This window comes from Uranotaenia lowii, chromosome 3 (genome assembly GCF_029784155.1).
Source record: "Uranotaenia lowii strain MFRU-FL chromosome 3, ASM2978415v1, whole genome shotgun sequence".
Taxonomy (NCBI): domain Eukaryota; kingdom Metazoa; phylum Arthropoda; class Insecta; order Diptera; family Culicidae; genus Uranotaenia; species Uranotaenia lowii.
In genome coordinates this window covers 313207475-313229397 of record NC_073693.1, presented here as the reverse complement: position 1 = coordinate 313229397, position 21923 = coordinate 313207475, and the positions used below count along the sequence as shown (strand labels likewise).

The following is a 21923-nucleotide window of genomic DNA, read 5'->3' as shown; positions in this document are numbered from 1 at the left end:
TCCGGATCACCAGCAGTGGAGAAGTGGAGATCTTTTATCTCAGTCCTATGCGTCGGTCAATCGGCGCCGGACCCTTAGGTAGGTAGTTAACAGTAGGTAGGTAACTAAACTAGTAAACGAGTACACTCGGCACATTTAAACTTTGTAAAAGTAAAAGGCCTTCAAAAAAACAAGTTGTCAAATTAATGAATAATACTCCCAGATACTTGCAATGCATGTGTTGCTCATTCTATTGCTTTAAAACGACGAATATCAACCTCCTATGTCTTTCATTTCTCAAAAATGCTTTCAACTCCAGAGGAAAAGCACAGATAAAATTTATTACACCTAATTTGAACATGGTATTGATTAAACTTCTCTGGAATTTTTGTTTTAAATTTCTGGCTACTAATCGTCTGCAAGCTAGCAGGTGGAACGTTCCCAATTCATCGCCGCGGACAGCGGCGCACGCAGCTTATCATCTGGAGTGCAGCGGACAGAGTGCCGCCCACTCTCAATACTAGATAACCTTGTCGGAGGCCGAGTAAAGCTGCCGCGAATCCATGTTGTGCCGCTTCACCACGTTGGTCACCTGCCGAGCCATCGTAGACTTAGTGCTGCGGTAGCTGGTCGGCTGTGCAGCCAGCAGATACGGCAGTGGAGGTCTGCTTGGTGGCAAAATTTCGGTACACTGCATCCACGAGCTGCCGTCGTTGATCGCCACCAAGCTTTTGATTTGTAGCTTCTGATTGGTACTGTTGGAGCCGGTGCTGCCGGAGTTCGTCGAAAGTGAGGTTGCGTTGTTCCCGTAGTGTTGCTGTTGGTTGTTGGACAGCACCGGAAGACTGGTACCAGTGCTTGATTGGTTGGAGCTCTGATTGTTTGAGTCTTGCATCGAATCGGCCGCCACCAGTTTAGCAAAGACGTCCTGATACTTTCGCATATCGGACATGGTTAGCAGCTTGTGGCGGTTGAAATTCAGGTATATCTAGAATAGCAATAGAATCACGGTTAGAAGAATTGTCTTTCTTGCTGAAACATTTTCTTTACATTTTGAATCAATCCACATGTTCGTATGAGAAAATCCCGTTGAGTCAGCAACGCTACCCGTTCTCGTTCCTCGTAGTCTACTATGAAGTCTGGACTGTAGTGATCCCTTTTCTTGACGATTTTGATCTTTTTCTTCTTCTGTTTGGCTGTACCCGGTGAAGAATCTTCACCAAAACACATGTTCTTTCCTTTATTATTCTTGTGTAGCATTGCTTGATTGAGTTTGTGACGTTCCTCCAGCTCGATCCGTTGCTGTTTGGCACATTCCTCCCGCTTCTTACTGGCAGCCGTTTCGCTGTAAACCGAAGCTTGTGTTTGTGCCAAGAATAAATGCGAGTATCGCTCCGGATCTCCGGGTACGGGAAGTATCCGTCGAAATCCGCCAAGGTGGGTTTCCTCCCAATTGATTTGTTCCGCCCAAGGACCAGTGAAATCCTCTGGAGGAGTTTCGTCCTCTTCCTCTGCATTTTTGCTTTCATTACTATTTTCTTTGCCCGTTTCTTTACTCTTAGAATAGTCACGCAGTCTTTGTAGCAGTCTACTTTGAATACGCTGTTTGTCCTCTTCGAGAACACGCTTCTTTACCTCTCCAGTCAGGTTCAGCATAATGAAGGTGTCGGTGAGTAATGCTTCTTTGATTTCTTTGTCGATCGATTCGTCTGTGTGGAACGATGGCGAATGATTCACCTCCAGAATGTATGGCTTAAGTTTGTAGTCTATGATGATGTCGAAGCCTAAGATTTCGAAACACGCCTGTATGATATCATGCGTTGGGAAGCTCGCCTGATACGTGTGCCTCAAAACCTGCCAGGAACTAAGAATGGTCTTCACAATCACATCATCAATGTTGTTCCATAGTTCTGCTATGTCGTAACCTTCCGATGTTAAAATCCGATTTAACGTGGCGAATTTTCTTTTGCTGCCGACTTCCTCATCGTTGACGAAACATCGACTATACTTGTTCACCGAGTAGTTGGTAAGGTGCATAAAGTTATTCGAGGTATTCGTGATACAGGGCTCACGGTACTTGTTCGTTGCAAATCTGGCAAACCCCTCCTTGTAAACGAAAACTCGGAGTGGATCCGTTGAAGTCACCAGCGTGTATACTCTCAAATCGAATTTATATCCGTCTATTAGCAGGGGCTGAAAAATAAATTTTAGAAGGTCAACAATATCTTTCGTTAAATTAACAACACCCCCTCACCCTATGAATATAAACTTGACAGATCAGTCGATCCCTAGGATTCACGTCCTTCAAATTCTTTGTGATGAATATTCCTCGGCCCTGCGATCCTTGGTCCGGTTTAAGGATGTACGTTTTGCTGCGGTGCAACCGACTGTACGCGATCGCTTCTCCCAAGCTAAAAGGGAACAGAAATGTTATCTTCATTAGTTCAACTCTACCCGTTCTAGGCAACCTGTAATCTTAGCAACAAACTCGGCCGGGAAAATCCATGTCTTCGGGAAGATCGCGTACTCGGTCGGGAATAGTTTCAACATCCGGTTCAGGTTCCTAGCCAACAGATCTTTGCGGCAGATTTCGAACATCCCTGGGAAGTGGTTCACTTTCTGGAAGCGTCGCATGTCCCGACAAAAGTCCACTCCCACCAGCGAATCCGTCCAGCAAACGTTCCATAGCTCCGACTCTCCCACCAGCTTGTAACCCAGACGGCGACATATCCGAGGTATTATATCGTACCGAGAGTTTAAAATGCAAATACTGATTGGTGGTCTGGAATGTGATTGAAACGAGACGTAAAACTGATTATAAATTGTATATCAATATTTTGATCTCGTGCTAGATATCTGCAATTTTAAATTATTTATTTAACAAATTGATTTTTTAGGCTCAGTTTAAAGATTCAATTACATTCAAAATAAAAAACGATCATATTTTTTTTTATAAAAAAAAACTTATATTACAGAGATCTAACAGAAGATGTTAAAATTCGAAGCAAGGGTGGAGAATGAAAAGGAAAATGATGGCCGATCCACGCTTTCAGCGATAAACGCATGTCCTTTAAATTTGTCTTATTCTGAAAAAAATGGATCAACCATAGATTTAGAATCAGAAATATTTGTTTTAGATAGAACACTAGTATGTATGACGGAATATGGGTAGCAAATTTTGAAAAATAATTACGAAGAACAATATCTTACATTCTCCTAGACTTCTTGCTTCTACGCACACCATTCTCGGTTTTGGCGCGTGTTTTTCTATTACAACTGTAAAAGAAATACCAACTCGATAAAATTGTGTATTTAGTGTGGTTTTATATGTGTAGCAAACATGATTACAATAACTACGGTTGAATTGTAACAAAAAAAGTGAAGTTTGACAGGTGATACTGAAAAGGAAATAACTATTATTTTAAATATGGAACTATGAAAAATGTGAAAAACATTTAGTAATTTTAGTAACTATTTATATTATTTCAAAAAGTTTATTTACACAATTGCCAGATATTTATTTTTTATTTTACGAAAATATTGCTTGGGGTAGTTAAAGGTTTTTTTTCAACTTTTTATATAAACCTTCACTATATAAGTCATTCTTCCCTAGGTTTCGGAAACAGTTTGATTATTCCTTTAATGATAAATAATAAAAAATAGTAACACAGTTAACAACCAAAATTGAAACTTAAGCTCTAAAAACCACAAAAAGTATTTTTCACCTTCTTTTAAAAACTTTTTATTTTTGAACTGTATTTTTGAAATATTTACCCTTTTAGTAATAGGAAAGCTTCACCAGAACCATGCGGTCTGGACTTTTCGTCCGATTCAATATAAAAGACTTTCTTGAATGATGTCAGAAATAGTTGTAAACTTACAGTACCGTTTATAATTGTATTACAGGGTAGACAGCGAACCGGGAAAAAACCGGAAATTTGAGTTGCCGAAGTTGGAAAAAGTTTTTGTCAAAGACTAAGACAAAGGTGGCAATTTTCACGTTTCAACATTTCAAAAACTTAATTATCGGTACGAAATCCAACAAGTCTCACTGCAGTTTTGGCAGTTATGAATAACTTTCGAATTACAAAATTGATTCACTAAAAAAAATCATTTTTGACACACTGTCACTTACAAATATCTTAAAATGTCTATTTGTTCGGTCAATAAATCTTGTAACTGGTATTGAACAGTTAATTCTAAAACCGTGAAAAACATGAAATATCACAAGGGAAAACCTGGAGAAACCGGGAATTTGAAAATAGAAACCCGCTGGCAACCCTCTGTATAGAAATTGGAAGCTCGCACTCTGTCATTTTGACTTTGAACTTCCATAGCTTTTTACTCTGATTTTATTTTTTGATCAAGTTTTCTGCGTAAGATAGATCACAAAATCTGAGCTTTCTAAAAATTGTGTGGCCAGAAATACAGTAATTCTGCGAAAATTGGACTTTCTGGACTTTTTCCATTCAAACTGCAATATCTCAGAAACTAAGCAACGCTTTTTATTGAAATTTTGCAGAGTGATTGTTGAAATATAAAATTAACATGTCTGAAGTTTTTGAAAAGTTCTATCAGTGCACACTAGACTAGTTCACTTTTCGGCTTTTTTCGCAGATCAAAGCCGGACTCATATGGGTTGTTCCTCAGGCATTTTCAAGTATTTCTGCCAAATTTGAGATATGTATATTGAAATAATTTCTGTTCTGCGCAATGTGTTTTTGTGAAAAAAAGTTCATTTTTCTTGAAAATTTTCTTATAAGAGTTCTAGCAAGCCCCTTTTAATATGAAACGATAATTTAAGGATGCATAATGGTTGATATTGTTAGCATTTTAGCATTGCACACTGGTACAGAACATCAATCTAGCGGAAATGACACGAATGCCACGAAGATGGTAAAGTGTCACTAATAAAACTTAATAATAAAATAATAATCTAGCGGAACTAAATTAAAAGCGCCCAGAGATGAAAAGATAGACTTTTGATGTCTTCGACAACATTGCATAGTTAGGCGCATACTTTGAAATAAAATATAGAGTCGAGGGGTCCACCAAAAGCAAGATAAAAAAGCTAACTTTTTTATTAAGCATTTTAGAGCTTTGGTTTCTTCTACAAAGTTGTTTATCTTAACAAAATACATAACTTTGCTGAACAAGCCAAAGTTCTACAATTTCATTCTAAGGAGTTACAATGAAATTAAAAAAAAAAACTTTGAAAAAACAGTTTTTTAATCTGAAACGTTGTAGGTAAGACAAAACAATTTTCAGTCTTCGAAACAAAGTCGTAAAAAGGTAAGATCTGCAATTGTTTTGTTCATTATGAAGTGTTTTGAAATTGTTGAAGCGCTGTAGAAAGCATTTAGTATAATATATTAACGATTTTCAAAGAAAAGTTTATCGAAATGCGCAAATTTTCGCACCATCAGCCAATGTGGATTTTATTTTCGGTGTTAAGAGGAATCATCTATATATATATATAAAAAGCAATTTCTGTATGTTTGTTTGTTTGTTTGTTTGTCCTCTATAGACTCAGCCGTCTTAAGAGCTAGAGAGCTGAAATTCGGCATGGATACTCATTAGGACCGGGAAGGATGAAAAATGTTTTCAGATTTTTGGATGACCCCTTCTGAAGGGGGTCGTCCATACAAGACAAATATTGTTTTCACGATATTGACGTTACTTTTCGTCGGATTGTGTTGAAAATTTGCACATGAGTGTGTTGAGAGACGAGCAATCGATTTCAGGTGTCAATTTTTGGGTAAGGGGACAGCCAAAGGGGTCGTCCATATTAACTGTTCGCTGTTTTTGCGATATTGACGTTATTATACATCGTATTCAGATGAAAATTGGCACACGATAGTTTTGAGTGACGTGCAATCGATTTGAGGTATCCAATTTAGTGTAAGGGGCGGGCAAAAGGGGTCGTCCATATTAAATTTTCAGTATCTTAGTGATATTGTCGTTTATATACATCGGATTGGGATGAAAATTTGCACATTGGAGTTATTAGGGGAAAACAATTGATTTCACTGATCCAAATTAAAAACAGGGGTCGTCCATGTTAACTATTCACTGTTGATGCAATATTGTCGTTATTATACATCGGATTCAGACGAAAATTGGTACACGAGGGTTTTGAGAGATGAGCAATGGATTTCAGGTATTCAATTCAGTTTAAGGAGCCGGCAAAAGGGGTCGTCCATATAAACCTTTCAATATTTTTGCAATATCGACGTTATTATACATCGGATTGGGATGAAAATTTCCACACGGTAGTTTTCAGGGACGGACAATCGATCTAAGATGTCAAATATTTTACCAGGGGTCGACGAAAGGGGTCGTCCATATAAATTAATTTTTCACTATTTTTAGCAATATTGACGTTATCATACAATGGATTGCTTTGAAAATTTGCACACGGGAGTTTTGAGGGAAGGGCAATCGATTTCAGATATCAAAGTATATATAAGAGCCCCCGAAAGGGCTTTTTGGCAATAATTGCGTTGTTATGCAATGATTTAGTCGAAATTTATACACATGGTTTTTGATTCCTGATTTCTTATTTAGTAGCAGACGACAGACGAAGTGATAGTCCAATATTTTTGCAATTGTTACTTAACAATTAATCTGGAAAAATGCTTGGCAATTGACTTTCATATAAACTGTTCATGACATATTCCAAGTTGAAAGCGAAACGGAGTTCGTATGGGATCAGCTAGTTACCATATAAAACTAGCGTGGAACTCGGAGGAACTCGAAGCAATTTTAAGATTGAAAATCTAGTATTTTGTTCACAAATATCACTTTTTTTTAGACACTTTATTAGTTTCTTAGTTTCTTTGATGCAATTAACTTGCAGAATTTGGGAATAAGAAATAATAAGATGATCAAAACCGGTTTTCCGTTTCAAAATTTCAATAAAAATCATTGCGTAGTTTCTGAGATATTGCAGTGTGGTGGATGCCGGACTTGCCATCGCATGTCGCAACATTGTTGCAAGAATTGCCACACGGTACGATGTGAATGTTTATGCGAGCTAAGCATTCTTGATAAACATCCTACATCGACCCATGGGCAATGAACTGCATATGCTGACGCGACGGATCATGTTCAGTCTGTCACCGCGCGATAGATTTAAGTAAACGAATAATAAAGAGTTCTGTACCAACTACCAACGACTTAAGGTCTACATTTTATCACGTCCCCAAAAAGTATAGTTCATAGTTGACGAGACCAGTTCATGGCGATCCTGCAGTGTAAAAGTTAACCTGAGTGAAATGCGAATTAGTGTAGTACGAAAATTTTCGGAAAACCAGAGTTAAGGACCACGATGAGAAACAGTGAAGAAAATAAATCGGTGTGATTTTTCCAGGGTGACTGAAAACAGAAGAAACCCGAACTTTGCACCCAGGGGCACCCAGTGAACAGAGTGCACGAATAACACAGTTTCGCGTTAAAACTCTGCATTAGCTCTAACTCTAAGTGAAACCGAATCAAGCGAGGAGCAGAAAAATTAAATCTCGAGCCATGCTAAATCAATAATTGACGCGTATGGAGAGTGTAGCGTAATTAATTACCAGTGCAATGGGCTGGTTCTCGGCGGACGAGATCGTCGCGCCAACAAGTAGTGCGGTGGGAAACAGTCAGAATCACACAATTCAGACCGTCGCGCTATGTGCACTTGCCATCACGGCGGCAGGGTACATTATCGTAAAAGCAGTGACGAAAATTCAACGCCAACACACAGAAAGAGTAGCAGACCGAGTTGCCCGGCGTGTCGTGGCACAAGTGTAGAGAAAAAAAAAGTTACACAGATAAGCGAATGGAGAAAAGACGGTGATGGACAAAAATGAACAGTTATATCAAAAGTGATAAAAGACGCTAAGAAAATCGCACAAAATGGCTAGTGACAGAAGCCTTGAAAAAACAATCATTAACGAGTGCATTGAAGCCCTAGAGCGCGAGTCAAAATATTGGTCTCAACTGGGCGCAGAAGAAATATTCAAGCTAGCAGCAGCGGCAGTAACGAAAAATCAGCAGCGATACGGGAACCACGAGGAGACATCGAAAGTCTATTATGGGACTACCGGGAACTGGAAATGGTTCTCTCGGAGTACGAGCGTCTACAATTATAGGGAAGTATCCATAATTAAAGTTATTGTAAAAAAAAACACATATTTAGGCAGATTACTATTTTTAGGTTCTATCATTCCAATGATGACGCAGTAATTCAAATATAAACGTGAGTAATTGATTTGGATTTAGTGAATTAGTTTAGTGAGTAATTAATGGAAAATTTTTTTTGAGGCTGGAGATCGTTTGAAAAACCTTCAGCTCCAACTCAAGAAAAAATCAACATACACAGAAGAAACAAAAAAAGCAAAAGTGAAAGCTATAAACCTTATACTTTTAGAACTGAAAGAGGTCATTTCGAAAACGGGAAAAGACGCTACACCTTATGTGGAGCGCTATAAACATTTAAAATCAATAGCCACAGAGTGTCTAAAAATCCTAAAAGCGCAACCGCTGGATGACACTATTATAGAGGAAGTAAAAGAAGACGGAAATTCTAAATTAGAAGAAGCAGAAGAAGTAGAAGAAGAGGAACAAGAAGTAGATGATAAAGAAGGAATAGAAGAGGAAGAAGAAGAGATAGACTCGGAATTGGAAGACGAGTCGACTGATTTTCTATCAGACGATGAGATAACTGAAAAAAAATGGTAGCCATCCTCGATTTATCGTTAGCTATGAAGCTAATTGATAAATACGATGGAGAACCATCGAAACTGTCTCTGTTCATAGAGACAGTAGAGCTCTTGGTGGAATACTCCACGGATGTTCCACCAACAGCCATAATCAAATTTTTGAAAACAAGGTTAGTGGGCGCAGCCCATGGTGCAATCGACAATGCACAATCCGTCAAGGAGGCATTCGATGCACTAAAAGCCAAATTCTCGATCAAAGTAACACCGAGGGCGGTGGAAAAAGAAATGTTGTCTAAGAGACAACAATCCAAGACTATTTCTGACTATGGATCAGAATTAGAATAACTATCCGCTAAACTAGCCGCCGCTCACGTCTCAATGGGAACATTCCCAAATGAGGCAGCGGCATTAAATATAGTAGAACCCGTAGCGGTCCAGGCCTTTGTCGAAGGGCTGAAAGATCCCTCGACAAAATTTTTCTTGAAAGCGAGAAACCCTTCCTCACTAAACAAAGCCATATCCGATGCTTTGGAATGCCAAAGTGCTCCGAACGCGGATGTAAGTATTGAGAACATGATGGCCCTATGGTGCACTGCTGGAAGCAGACACCATAAAGGAAATTTCAGCAATTACGGAAATTACTGGAGAGGCCGGGGAAACCCTAGAGGTCGCGGTTTCTCCAGAGGAAACGGGGGTTACCGAGGAAGAGGCAATTACTCAAATTTTAACAACGGTAACTACTCCAATTTTAACAACAATCGAAATAACTATTACGGAAGCTCCAGAGGTAACGGTCGTGGTCGTGGACGTGGAGGTTCACACACTGCAAACGTTGCCGAAGAATGTCCTCAAAGACAGCCTCAACAACAACAACAACAACAACAACAAAATGATAACCAACAGAGAGAGGAAGCTAATCTGATAGATCTTTTTCGCTGATTTTAATGCAAAAAAGGCTCTCAGAGCTAGATTCCTACTATTTAACAAAGAAGTGGAACTGATAGTGGACACTGGAGCATCTTGTTGTCTTTTAGACAAAACGTGTATCCCTGAAGAAATTTTTATAGATGATTCCTTAACACTAGAAGTTAGTGGTGTTAACGGAGTAACCAGTACGTTAGGATTTATTGATACATTTTTGGGTTACAGTTCGAGCGAATATCCAATAAAATTTCATATTATGGAAAAACTACCATCCCAAGTGTCAGGATTAATTGGTACAAATTTCCTTAAGGAATTCGGAGCAAACATTGATTTCGCAAGAATGAAGATGGAATTCAAAAATCCAAATCACGAGTATTTTACAATACCGGCTAGAACGGAAATTGTTAGATATGTCGAAACTAATTTTTTTGAAACATGTGTTGTATTGAATGAGGAAATACAACCACAAGTATTTGTTGCAAATGCTATTGTACACCCTTCGAACGGGAAAATACCCATACGAATGATCAATGTTAAAAACAAACCAGTTCGAATTTCAAATCTAAAACCAACAATCAAGCCAGCCAGCGAGTATTTGATACTGGCGATGGATTATAAAAATGATAAGTCAGACAGAATGCAACAGCTTTTCAAAGAATTGGATTTGAGTCTTTTGCCAAAAACAGAGAAACAACATATGGAACAAATTTGCACAAAATATGCTGATATATTTTGTCTTGAAAACGATAATCTGACTGTAACAGATATCTACAGTCCAGTGATTAAAATAAATAAAGAAGCCCAGCCAATTTATAGTAAACCTTATAAATTGCCGCAAATGCAAAAGTCGGAAGTAGAAGAGCAAATTCAAAAGATGATAAAGAACCAAATTATTAAAAAGGCCTCTTCCGCATGGAATAGTCCAATATTGCTAGTGCCCAAAAAATCTGCAAATGACAAGAAAAAGTGGAGACTTGTTATAGATTACAGGAAGCTAAATACGGTAATTGAGGATGATAAATTCCCTTTGCCTAATATTGAAGACATTATAGATACACTTTCAGGTGCTCGTTATTTTTCGCATTTAGACTTGTCACAAGGATATTATCAATGCACCCTACGTCCAGAAGATAGACCAGTGACAGCTTTTTCGACACCATCCGGACAGTATCAAATGACGAGACTGCCGATGGGTCTCAAAATAAGCCCCTCATCATTTTCCCGTCTTATGACGATAGCGATGTCAGGGTTGGATATGACAAAATGTCTTGTCTATTTAGATGACATTATTGTCTTTGGTAAGTCAATTGAGGAACACAATAGGAACCTCATTGCAGTTTTTGAAAAACTTCGAAAAGTCAATCTAAAATTGAATCCTAAGAAATGTAATTTCTTTAAAACAGAGTTACTCTACTTAGGACACTTTATATCCGCTGAAGGAATAAAGCCTGATCCTGCTAAAATAGAAGCAGTGAAAAAATGGCCCATTCCGAAAAATGCGGACGAGGTGAAGCGTTTCGTAGCGTTTGCAAATTATTATCGCAAACATGTTAAAAATTTTGCAGCAATATGCGCACCTCTAAATCTCCTAACAAGAAAGAATACACAATTCAATTGGAGCATTGAATGCAATGAAGCCTTCAATACTTTAAGAGAAAAATTTATAAATCCACCTGTACTTGATTTTCCTGATTTTGGTAAAAATAATACCTTTACGTTACATACGGATGCATCTGGGTATGCAATTGGTGCAGTTCTTTCCAATGGAAATGGCAGATCGGTTGCATATGCTAGTAAATCCTTAAACCAGGCTGAGACTAGATATCCAACTATAGAGAAGGAACTGTTGGCTTTGGTGTGGGCAATCAGACATTTCCGACCGTACCTTTACGGAAGAAAGTTTATTGTTCATACTGATCACAGGCCGTTAGTTTACCTGTTTTCTTTAACGGATCCTTCAAGTAGACTAACCAAATTTCGGTTGGCACTTGAGGAGTACGATTTTCAAATTAACTATATTCCCGGAAGGAATAATGTGATAGCGGACGCGTTATCACGCATTTCGATTTCCGATCTAAAAACTATGACAGAAACAACAATGACTATGATAACACGGTCAAAAATCAAAACAAATCAAAGAAACCACTGACACGGAAGGAACTGATCAGCCTCAAGAGTCGAATGTGGAATATATGGAAATGGAAGTATGTCCAAATATAAAAGAGATTGAAATAACCCCACAAAAAATAAGAATACCACAAACTCAAACATTAACTCACCTACGGGGAGTAATGAAAAAGGTAGTGGATTATATACAAAATTTAAAAATGAAGAATACCGCCAACTCAATCATTAACTCACCTACGGGGAGTAATGAAAAAGGTAGCGAATTATATAAAAATTTAAGAATGAAGAACGTATGCATACTATTAAAAAGAAAAAAGAGCGCTCAACATCTAATGGAAAATATCCATGAAATAAAAATAAAGGATATACCAGATATAATTACACTAGTTTACAGCATTTTTGAACTCAGTAAACTGAAGGTCATTTCTAATGTGAAATCGGGCCGCTGAATCCGAAAATGAAATTCAAAAAAATCTCAGTAGAACCGTTTTGAGTTATGCTCCAAATATGAAATTTCGGAAAAATTAAAAAAGTTCTTGTACTTAGATTAATATATCTCGGACGGCATAACAGTAATTTGAAATCCTCTTTTGCATATTAAAGGTGAATAAATTTTCTATCGATCATCTCAACACAGTTTTTGCGTTTGACCAACAGTATTGTTGATATTAGTGACTTTATGAGAAAAAAAATTTATAAAAAACGCATTTTTTTAGGAGAATATTTTATTTTAACGAAAGTTTTAGACTCGATGGTAGCATTTAAAAAATCTGAGTTTTCTTTTGCGCTTAAATGTCAATTTAAAACAAAGATTTTAAGTGGTTGTTTATCAAAATCGGTTGAGATTTGAAGAAGTTATGGCTACTTTACCATAATAGTATTTTTTGTAGTTTTTTCATAATTTAACGAACTGCAGTACACTTATCATAGTATAGGAAGAATGAAACATGATAAATCTCACTCGCTCCAAGTCAAAAATTATTTATTAGCTTACCAGAAGGTCACATGCCAAGTTTCAGGAAGATCTGATCATAAGGAGGGGTTGCTTGAGTCTCAAACGTGAATAAAAGTTTGAGGTATTTTGCCCGGAAGGAACGAAAAATACTGGTGTTTCATCAATAACTTCTTTCATCACTAGCTGATTGTTTTTTATGGTTGATTTTCTTAAAGCCTAAGTTGAGACAAATATTTCACCCGAAGACTGTAACTCGATTGGATTTGAAACAAAAAAGGTTCAAAGATTGTATTTTGGTCGAAAATTCTCGTATAAAACGCAATGCGTAAAAAGTACTCATTGCGTGTTGGACAAAATTTGCGGCCTTTGAACTGCAATAACTTTTCTGTTTCAAATCCAATCGAGTTACAGTCTTCGGGTGAAATATTTGTCTCAACTTAGACTCTAAGAAAACCAACCATAATAAACTATCAGCTAGTGATGAAAGAAGTTATTGATGAAAAACCAGTATTTTTCGTTCCTTCTGGGCAAAATACCTCAAAATTGTATTCACGTTTGAGACTCAAGCAACCTCTCTTTATGGTCAGATCTTCCTGAAACTTGGCATGTGACCTTCTGGTAAACTAATAAATAATTTTGACATGGAGCGAGTGAGATTTATCATGTTTCATTCTTCCTATACTATGATAAGTGTACTGCGGTTCGTTAAATTATGAAAAACTACAAAAAATACTATTATGGTAAAGTAGCCATAACTTCTTCAAATTTCAACCGATTTTGATAAACAACCACTTGAAATCTTTGTTTTAAATTGACATTTAAGCGCAAAAGAAAATCAGATTTTTTAAATGCTACCATGGAGTCTAAAACTTTCGTTGAAATAAAATTCTCTCTAAAAATATGAGTTTTTTATAAATTTTTTTCTCATAAAGTCACTAATATCAACAATACTGTTGGTCAAACGCAAAAACTGTGTTCAGATGATCGATAGAAAATTTATTCACCTTCAACATGCAAAAGAGGGATTTCAAATTACTGTTATGCCGTCCGAGATATATTAATCTAAGTACACGAACTTTTTTAATTTTTCCGGAATTTCATATTTGGAGCATAACTCAAAAACGGTTCTACTGAGAATTTTTTGAATTTCATTTTCGGATTCAGCGCCCGATTTTACATTAAAAATGTTGGTCAGTTAATCAAGTTCACGATTTTTTTTTAATTTTGTAAACTAGTGTTATTATAGGGGAACACATAAAAGTGATAAAGGAAGACATACAGAAAAAGATAATAATGAACGACTATCATGTACTACCAACGGCAGGCCATGCAGGCATCAATAGAACTCTGCACACTATCCAGCAAAGATTCTATTGGAAGAATATGAAAAAAGATATCAAATATTTCATTGATTCGTGCCAGTTATGCCAGAAAAACAGAATCATGAATAAACCAAAAACACCAATGATAATCACAACAACAGCTAAAACTGCGTTTGAAATAATTTACTTAGATCTAGTTGGTCCTTTACTGCCTAGTGCAGAAGGTAACCGATATATATTAACAACGCAATGCGACCTGACAAAGTTTATTACGGCAACACTCATTAAGAACAAAGAGACAGAAACGGTAGCGAAAGCTTTTGTAGAAACCATTGTTTTAAACTATGGGATTCCAAAAAGAATCGTAACAGATAGAGGCAAAGAATTCATGTCGAATCTATTTTCGGATATATGCAAATTACTCGAAATAGAAAAACTGAATTCAACAGCATATCACCACGAAACAATCGGTAGACTAGAAAATTCTCATAAAAACTTGGGAAATTTCTTACGTATACATAGTGAGAAATCACCCTTGTATTGGGACAGTTGGTTAAAATACTACCAGTTCGCGTTCAATACTACAGTCCACACAACGACAAGCAAAACACCATTTGAGCTAGTTTTCGGTAAAATCTGTAATTTGCCATCAAACCTATCTGACGCCGAGACAGTTGACCCAATATATGACATTGAGGATTATTCAAAAATTTTAAAAATTAAATTGAAATCTTCGCAACAAGCAATCAGGGACAAAATAATACAAGAGAAAATAAAACGAGTTGAAAAATTCAACAACTTGGCGAAACAAATGAATTTTAACAAAGGAGACTTAGTGTTATTAAAAAATGAAACTGGGTCCAAGATGGAAAATATATATGTAGGACCATACCAAGTAGTTGAAGATTTAGATTCAAATTTGAAAATAATAATTAAAAATAAGGAAGAAATAGTTCATAAATCTAGGATAAAGATATTTAGAAAATAAAACCAGAGCGTGTGGTGGATAGAATGAAACTATTCCATTAGAGTAAATTGCTACGATAGTTTATTTTAAAGAGAGAATTATTTGAATATTACATATACATACATACAACTACCGATACTACTACATAAAGTATATAAAATAAACATAAATGAAAAACGTCTATTTTAAATCATGGAATACTATAGGATACATAAATACGTCGATAACACAATCTAAGATATATTATTATTACACAGCATTTCTATTAATGTTAAATTGTTTAAGAGAAAGAAAACAAAAATCTAATGTTAGAGGTTATAAAAATTATGGCTTAGGAGACACAATTTTTATAAACAAATAAACAGGGCGTGTGGTGGATGCCGGACTTGCCATCGCATGTCGCAACATTGTTGCAAGAATTGCCACACGGTACGATGTGAATGTTTATGCGAGCTAAGCATTCTTGATAAACATCCTACATCGACCCATGGGCAATGAACTGCATATGCTGACGCGACGGATCATGTTCAGTCTGTCACCGCGCGATAGATTTAAGTAAACGAATAATAAAGAGTTCTGTACCAACCACCAACGACTTAAGGTCTACATTTTATCACGTCCCCAAAATGTATAGTTCATAGTTGACGAGACCAGTTCAGTTTGAATGATAAAAGTCCAAAAAGTTCGATTTTTGTAGAATTACTCTATCTCTAGCCACACAATCTTTAAAAAGCTCAAATTTTATGATATAAAAGAGGGATAGGGGAGAAGCGGGCAATATGCGCCTATTAAGCAGAATACTGATTTATTTAAATATTTCATCGCATATGTGTACAAAAACTATATACACATGAGCAGACATCTGTGTTCTGCACATTGGAGTAATTTTTATGTTGAAATCTCATTCGGTTTTTGAGAAATCGATTTTATTATAACTGTTGTCAAAATTGCCGAACCTCAAACCGTGCGGGCTAAATGCGCCTATTTATGTTATAGGCAAAATTTCTGTTTTTTGGCAATTTTTCCGTATAATTTCATTGGAAATGCTAGAAACGGATAACTTTCATACGACAAAGCTGAAGTTTAAAAAAAATCTATTTCTTTTATCATTCTATAGAATAAAACAAAAGTTAGGGTTCTGTTTTGAGATCTTCAATTCTCTCTAAAGGTGTTAATTAGAGCTTAAATTCGAAGTTTTAATGATTAAAATCATATATTTATTCTATTCAACCTGTTATATTAGGATAGCGGCATTTTACAAACATGATGGGAGTATACAAAAACACACTCTTATTCCACTTTCCAATCATTAGGAAACCATCATAAAACCTTAAATTTGTTTTACTTCTAAGGTTCATTTGAATAAGAAAAAAACCACCCAACTTTTTGATTTGAGCTTCTTTACGTATAATTTTTAAAAGTCGAAATATTACATCAGAAGGTATCAAAGTTCTATGATGTTTTTAAATTTTTTGAGTTGATTTATTCATAAAATTCTTTCTTGCCTTATGTTCAAAGCCTTCTACCCCCAAAATGCATTGATTAGATATGTTGTTTTGTCATCCTTTTCGCCAAACGGTCGCAGGGTCATTTAGCCCGATAGATCCATTTAGGAAACCCTTCCCCTAGTTGATCTATCTTACGCTGAAAATTTGATCAAAAAAGACTATCAGAGAAAAAAAAATAGAAGTTCAAAGTCAAAATGACAGAGCGCGTGCTTCCAATTTGTATTCAATAATGAACGGTACTGTATCTATTAAAATTTATTAAAATGTACAATTTATTTTTTTTTAAGCGTTGTATTTCTGAAACTGAAATACAAGGCCGGATTAAGGGGGGGCGGGGGATGGGGAAATTGCCCCGTGCACCCCGGCTCAGGGGAGCTCCCCGAGGAGAATTTTTTTTTAACATTACCTCAATCATACTTCTTCAATTTATACAAATCTATGAAAAGAAATCAAAACTAGAAAATCGGAATGCAAACTTGAAATATAACAACTAAAGGGGCCCCTTGAAATAATATCTTAAATAGTTTTTCCCTTGCATAAATTACGGGGGCCCCCTAGAGTAAGTAGTGAAAGGCATTCTGCAGGCTGAGAATGTCAAAATCTCGGTATTGAATTTCAAAATTTTCAACCCAAAATCTGGACAAAAATAAGGTAAACAGAATTCGAAAAAAAAATCGACAAAAATCAAGAAGAATATGAGGCGAACACCTCATATTTTGTCATTCTGTACAGAACAGATAAAATAAAGAAGAACATCGCCACATTTTCATTACATCTCGCACAATAATAATGTTTATTATTACGTTAACTTTTCAAGTAATGGTTACTGCACTAAAATAGCAGCTTAAGGATAAACATTTCAGAATATTACCCGGGCAGTTTCCGGGTTAAGACCGGCTATTATTATAAATTTTCACTTTTCAATCATGATTATTGATATTTCAGTTGGTTTATAAATACCTTTCCCTGCCAAAACCCTTTCCCTGCCTATTTTTGAAAATAAAATCTTTAAAAACAGCTGTAAATGCTTAAATTGGATCAATCGACAATACAGCGTTTCTTTATTCAATTTTCATCCTAATTTCTGTCTTAGACTTGAAATTCATATTGAAACATTTGCAACTGATTTTACAAAAATTTTATCATCTACTGAAGTAAATATTCTGAATTCAGTATATCATTTTCTAAATAATTATTATCAAATTATTATGAAAAAGATCTCATAGTTGAGTGGCTAGATATTTCTATGTTTTAATCTTATCTTTTTCCAGATTCAATTCATTGAGATTTTCAAGTCTTGTGTTGTTTCTTCAATTACTTAAGTTCAGTTTTATGGTTTTTATAATTTTGATAACTCAGGATCTTTATTGCTGGTGCTATACTCATTTGGATTCCCTATCTGACTATTTTCAATGATAACTGATTCTGTGTTTTAAACATTCAATCTCTATTCTGATTTTTTTTTCAAGTGATCATTTTTGCACCTATACCCCTTTGGCTTTGGGGACATCGAATGAAACTTTTGACACATTTAGAATAACAGTTTGATAACAAATTTTGTTATCTGATTAGAATAATATTCATAAAAATATCTTGAAAAGGTTTTTTTTTGTGTTTCAAAGATATTGAAATTGAAATTCATATTTGGTGCAATTCTTGCTTTGATTCTGATTGTAACTTGAATTTCTTTTTTTATTCAATTTCATTCAAATTTTATATCTCGAAACTTGATTTAGATTTGAGACACTGAATTATGGTTCTGAAAATAATCTGATTTCAAGTTTAGAATTCTTGAACTCTTATATCTGTATCTCTAATAGAGATAGAGTTTCTCTATGTAATTTGAATTTAATTATTTTGTTTTATTTTTCTTGATTTTGTGGTATATGTTTCAAATCTTCATCTAAATATTTCTCGATGATGCACAAACCAGACTATCAATGATGAAATGAAAATCATTTAAAATATCTACTCGGTCATTTTTCTAAATTAAAAAATTTAGTTGGTGATAAGGGTATTAAAAGAATGAGAATTAAATTTTGCATTTTGCAGCTGAAATCAGAGCTTTCATTTTTGAGAAATTTCTTGATTACAATTTTTCTTATAACATTTTTGCTTGAACAATGCACACATGTGAAAAATGTATATTTACGAAATACAAATTGTTCATGTTAAAGTTATTTTGCATTAAAAATTCTTTATTTTGAAAATGAGACTTAGCAGTTGGCAATTTTGTTTTTTCATGAAGCTTAAAATACTATGGGGACTTTTGATATAATTCAGTTGATAAATCTGTTGCGTCCTGAGCTGATGTTTTCTCGAGCCCAAGAGTAAATAATCGAATATAGTTATTTCAGATAAGTTTTTCAATGACTGGTGCGCCAACTGCATCTTTGATAAAAGTCGCGAGTGGTACAATGATGTAGAAACGGCTATATTTAATCGAAACAAAGAAAAAAGGAGTCTGGACGCTCCATTTAGATAAAAAAAAGTTTTTTACTCACTACATAAGCAAGCTAATTCTTTTGAACCACAAGCATAATCATTTTAAACAAGGGTAAAAATATGTCAAGTATTCAGAAATAAAAGTAAAAAATTAGGTGTACGGTTCAAATAACGTTTATTTTCTTCTTGATAATTCGATTAAAATTTAAAATTTTAGTCAGAACTTAAAAAAAATCTAGCTGAATTTTTACCTGAGGATGAAAAACAAGCTCAAAAATAATCATTTATTATTTTATATTTTATAATTTTAATCCTGAGATTTCAAAATTAGTTTTCAAAATTAAAGTCTAAATTTTTCAAAAAAACAAATCCTTTGAAAAGAATTCAGATTTATTTTTTATTTGTGGTTTTCACCAGGTCTGTGTTTCTAAACTGACATTGATTTAATTTAAATTTTTTAATTTTTTTGATCATTTTGGATCAAGAATCAAAGTAATGAAACTGCGATCTTCTTCAATTTGAATTCTTAATGCAATACTAACATTGGTTATTAAAATTAATATTGATTAGAAAACTTAAATTTTAGCTAAATCTTCTAGCTAGAAACCTTGGATTTTAGTTCCAAGTCTGAAGTCTGTATTTTGAACCCTAATTCAAAACCTGAATTTAAATTATAGAAATGAAATCCTATGAATTTTAAATCAAAAAGCGAAATTTGTATCAGAAATCTTATTATGGACTCATGACACTTTCTTATGTTTCAACTCTGCATATAAATTTAGAATAAAAATTTCAGATCCAAACCTTAAAAATGGTTTGAATATCTAATATTTTCATTTCATATTCCGAAATAATTAGTATCGAATATAGAAAATTCATTATAATTTAGATTGAAGCGCAACATCAAGATTCTAGGCAGGATTCTATACCAATGATGATCCAAACTGAAAATCAAGAACAATAAACTGGATAATTTTCAAATATTTTTCCGCAAGTATCCGTTCTGGGCAAATCCAGGCAATTTTTGTCTTAAAACCTTGCGAAATCAAGGCATATTGTTTCAAAATTTCCCCAAAAATCCGGCCAATACGCAGGCTAATTTCGGAATTATTTCATTAAAATCATGTAGAAAATCACGCGGAAAACTGTTTTTATTTTATCGAAATACATCAGTTGATTCAGAATGATATTTAAAGCTTCCAAAAATGGTTTATGTTTATTTTGATAAAATTTGTATAAAAAAATGGTCTGGACGCAAGATACATGATTCTAAAGACTCAATTGAAATTTTCGTTTAATTTTGCAAATAGTGTGAGAAATTTCAATTGCTCGGGATTCCGGGTTCAGATTTCTTATAAACATGATGGAATTAGATTCAGAATTTGGGTCCAGAATTCAGACCCAGAATTCAGACCCAGAATTTGACTAAGCATTCAAAATACAGAAGTCAGATTTAAAATTTCGATCCAGAACTTGGGATTCACTTCAAAATCCAAATCAAGAACTAAAATTCAAATTTAAGTTTTGAAATTCAGATCCAGAATCCATAATTTAGATTTGGAATTCAAATTTAGATTCGAGGTCCACGTTTAAAATTCAGATAAAGAATTCAGACTTAAAATGCACATACAAAATTCAGATTCGGTATTCTGATACAAACAGAATACAGAGCTTAAATAAAGAATTCCATTTCAGTGTTCAAATTTGTTAATTCCATGATTTTAAATTTCGGCGTACGATAATTTTCTTTGTAAATTTTTTACTCATCATTATCATATTAAAAGTACGTGATAATTTGCACACTACATCAAAAAGATAACTGGTGATTTACAGGTAGGTACATATAGAATTGGAAGTATTTCAACTGTGGACAGACACGTGAAGCAGACATGGACATCTGTACAAAATTTCTTTCAAAACGACTCACTTGGGCTCCTTTCTCACTTCTTCACTCGGATCAGCCCCCGGTGAGTGGCTGCTGCATAATCCTTTGCAGAATCCCTTGCAGTTTTTGTTTGAATCACAGAACACCGCGTAAGATCGATGGTTAACTTTGAGTAATCCTTGCTGCTTGCTGCTCCCAACACATTCGACGGCACTTTTGGACGAGAACGAGGTCTCCGTGGTGTCCATCTCGGAGTCCGAACCGGAACTGCAATCCGATCCATCGGTTGATCCGGACTCAGAGGCTGACGAGGATGCAGTAGATGCTGAAGGAGTTTCCTCGGTCGATTCATCTTCGTCTGAGGATTTCCGCTTCGCTTTGGATGACTTTGGAGGCAATTTGGTAGGTTTGTTTCTGCGAGGTAGCATAATCCCGTAGAGTCGATTTTTGGTCTTCTAAAAAGGTGAATTTCGGTAGCACTTCAAATTCCTTATCGTAACAACAATGGGCGAAGATCACTTAAATCACTAAACGGGTCCCCACTTTTTCGTTCACGAAACAGTTCGTTGCGAAATTTTATCAAAACCGTGACATTGGCATAATTTGAACACAACAACGAACACAACAGCCCGTGATTGATTGTATCATGGAAGCCTAACAGGAAGTAGGCTGTTTGAACATACAGTCACCAGCCAAATGGCTTTATATTTATTTATTTATTTATTCTAGGTATGCAGTTCTAGAGCAGTGGAAACCTCCTGGAAAAGGATTCGTTTTGATTCGTGGAGAGAAGAAGGTGAACTAGTGAACCGATGCGTACCGCCGTCTGGGAGTGACTGAACTTGCTCGGGGGTTTCAGCTGAAAATACCAAACGAGCCCCCGGCCACATCGAGGTTTGGTCCATATGGATACCGTCGATTGTTTATAATAGAATTCGTCGAATTTATGGCTCCGTAGAAATCTACAACGGGTATCGTGGGTGGGTAAGTATTGAGCTTGACGTGTTCATAGGTTAAATTTAGTAAGGACGAAGACATGATTGAACGAGTATTCTTGGTTGTTTTTTCCGAGGAAGTCATGCAACAGTCGACATCGGATCTAAAAT

At 35.4% G+C, this 21923-nt stretch overlaps 1 protein-coding gene across 2 annotated transcripts; it reads right to left on the bottom strand.

Moving 5' to 3' along the window:
* Positions 1-366: 366 nt before the first annotated feature.
* Positions 367-21634, bottom strand: LOC129757517 (tubulin polyglutamylase TTLL13-like). Of its 2 annotated transcripts, XM_055754784.1 has the most exons (6): positions 20860-21634; positions 3190-3255; positions 2468-2761; positions 2234-2390; positions 1030-2172; positions 367-967 (listed from the first exon to the last, which is right to left on the bottom strand). In XM_055754784.1, exons 1-6 carry the CDS (start codon positions 21243-21245, stop codon positions 500-502), a joined length of 2514 nt encoding a protein of 837 aa, XP_055610759.1. In that variant the 5' UTR covers positions 21246-21634; the 3' UTR covers positions 367-499. The 2 variants fall into 2 exon arrangements, with proteins under 2 accessions (XP_055610759.1, XP_055610760.1); XM_055754785.1 differs by lacking the exon at positions 3190-3255.
* Positions 21635-21923: the final 289 nt, after the last annotated feature.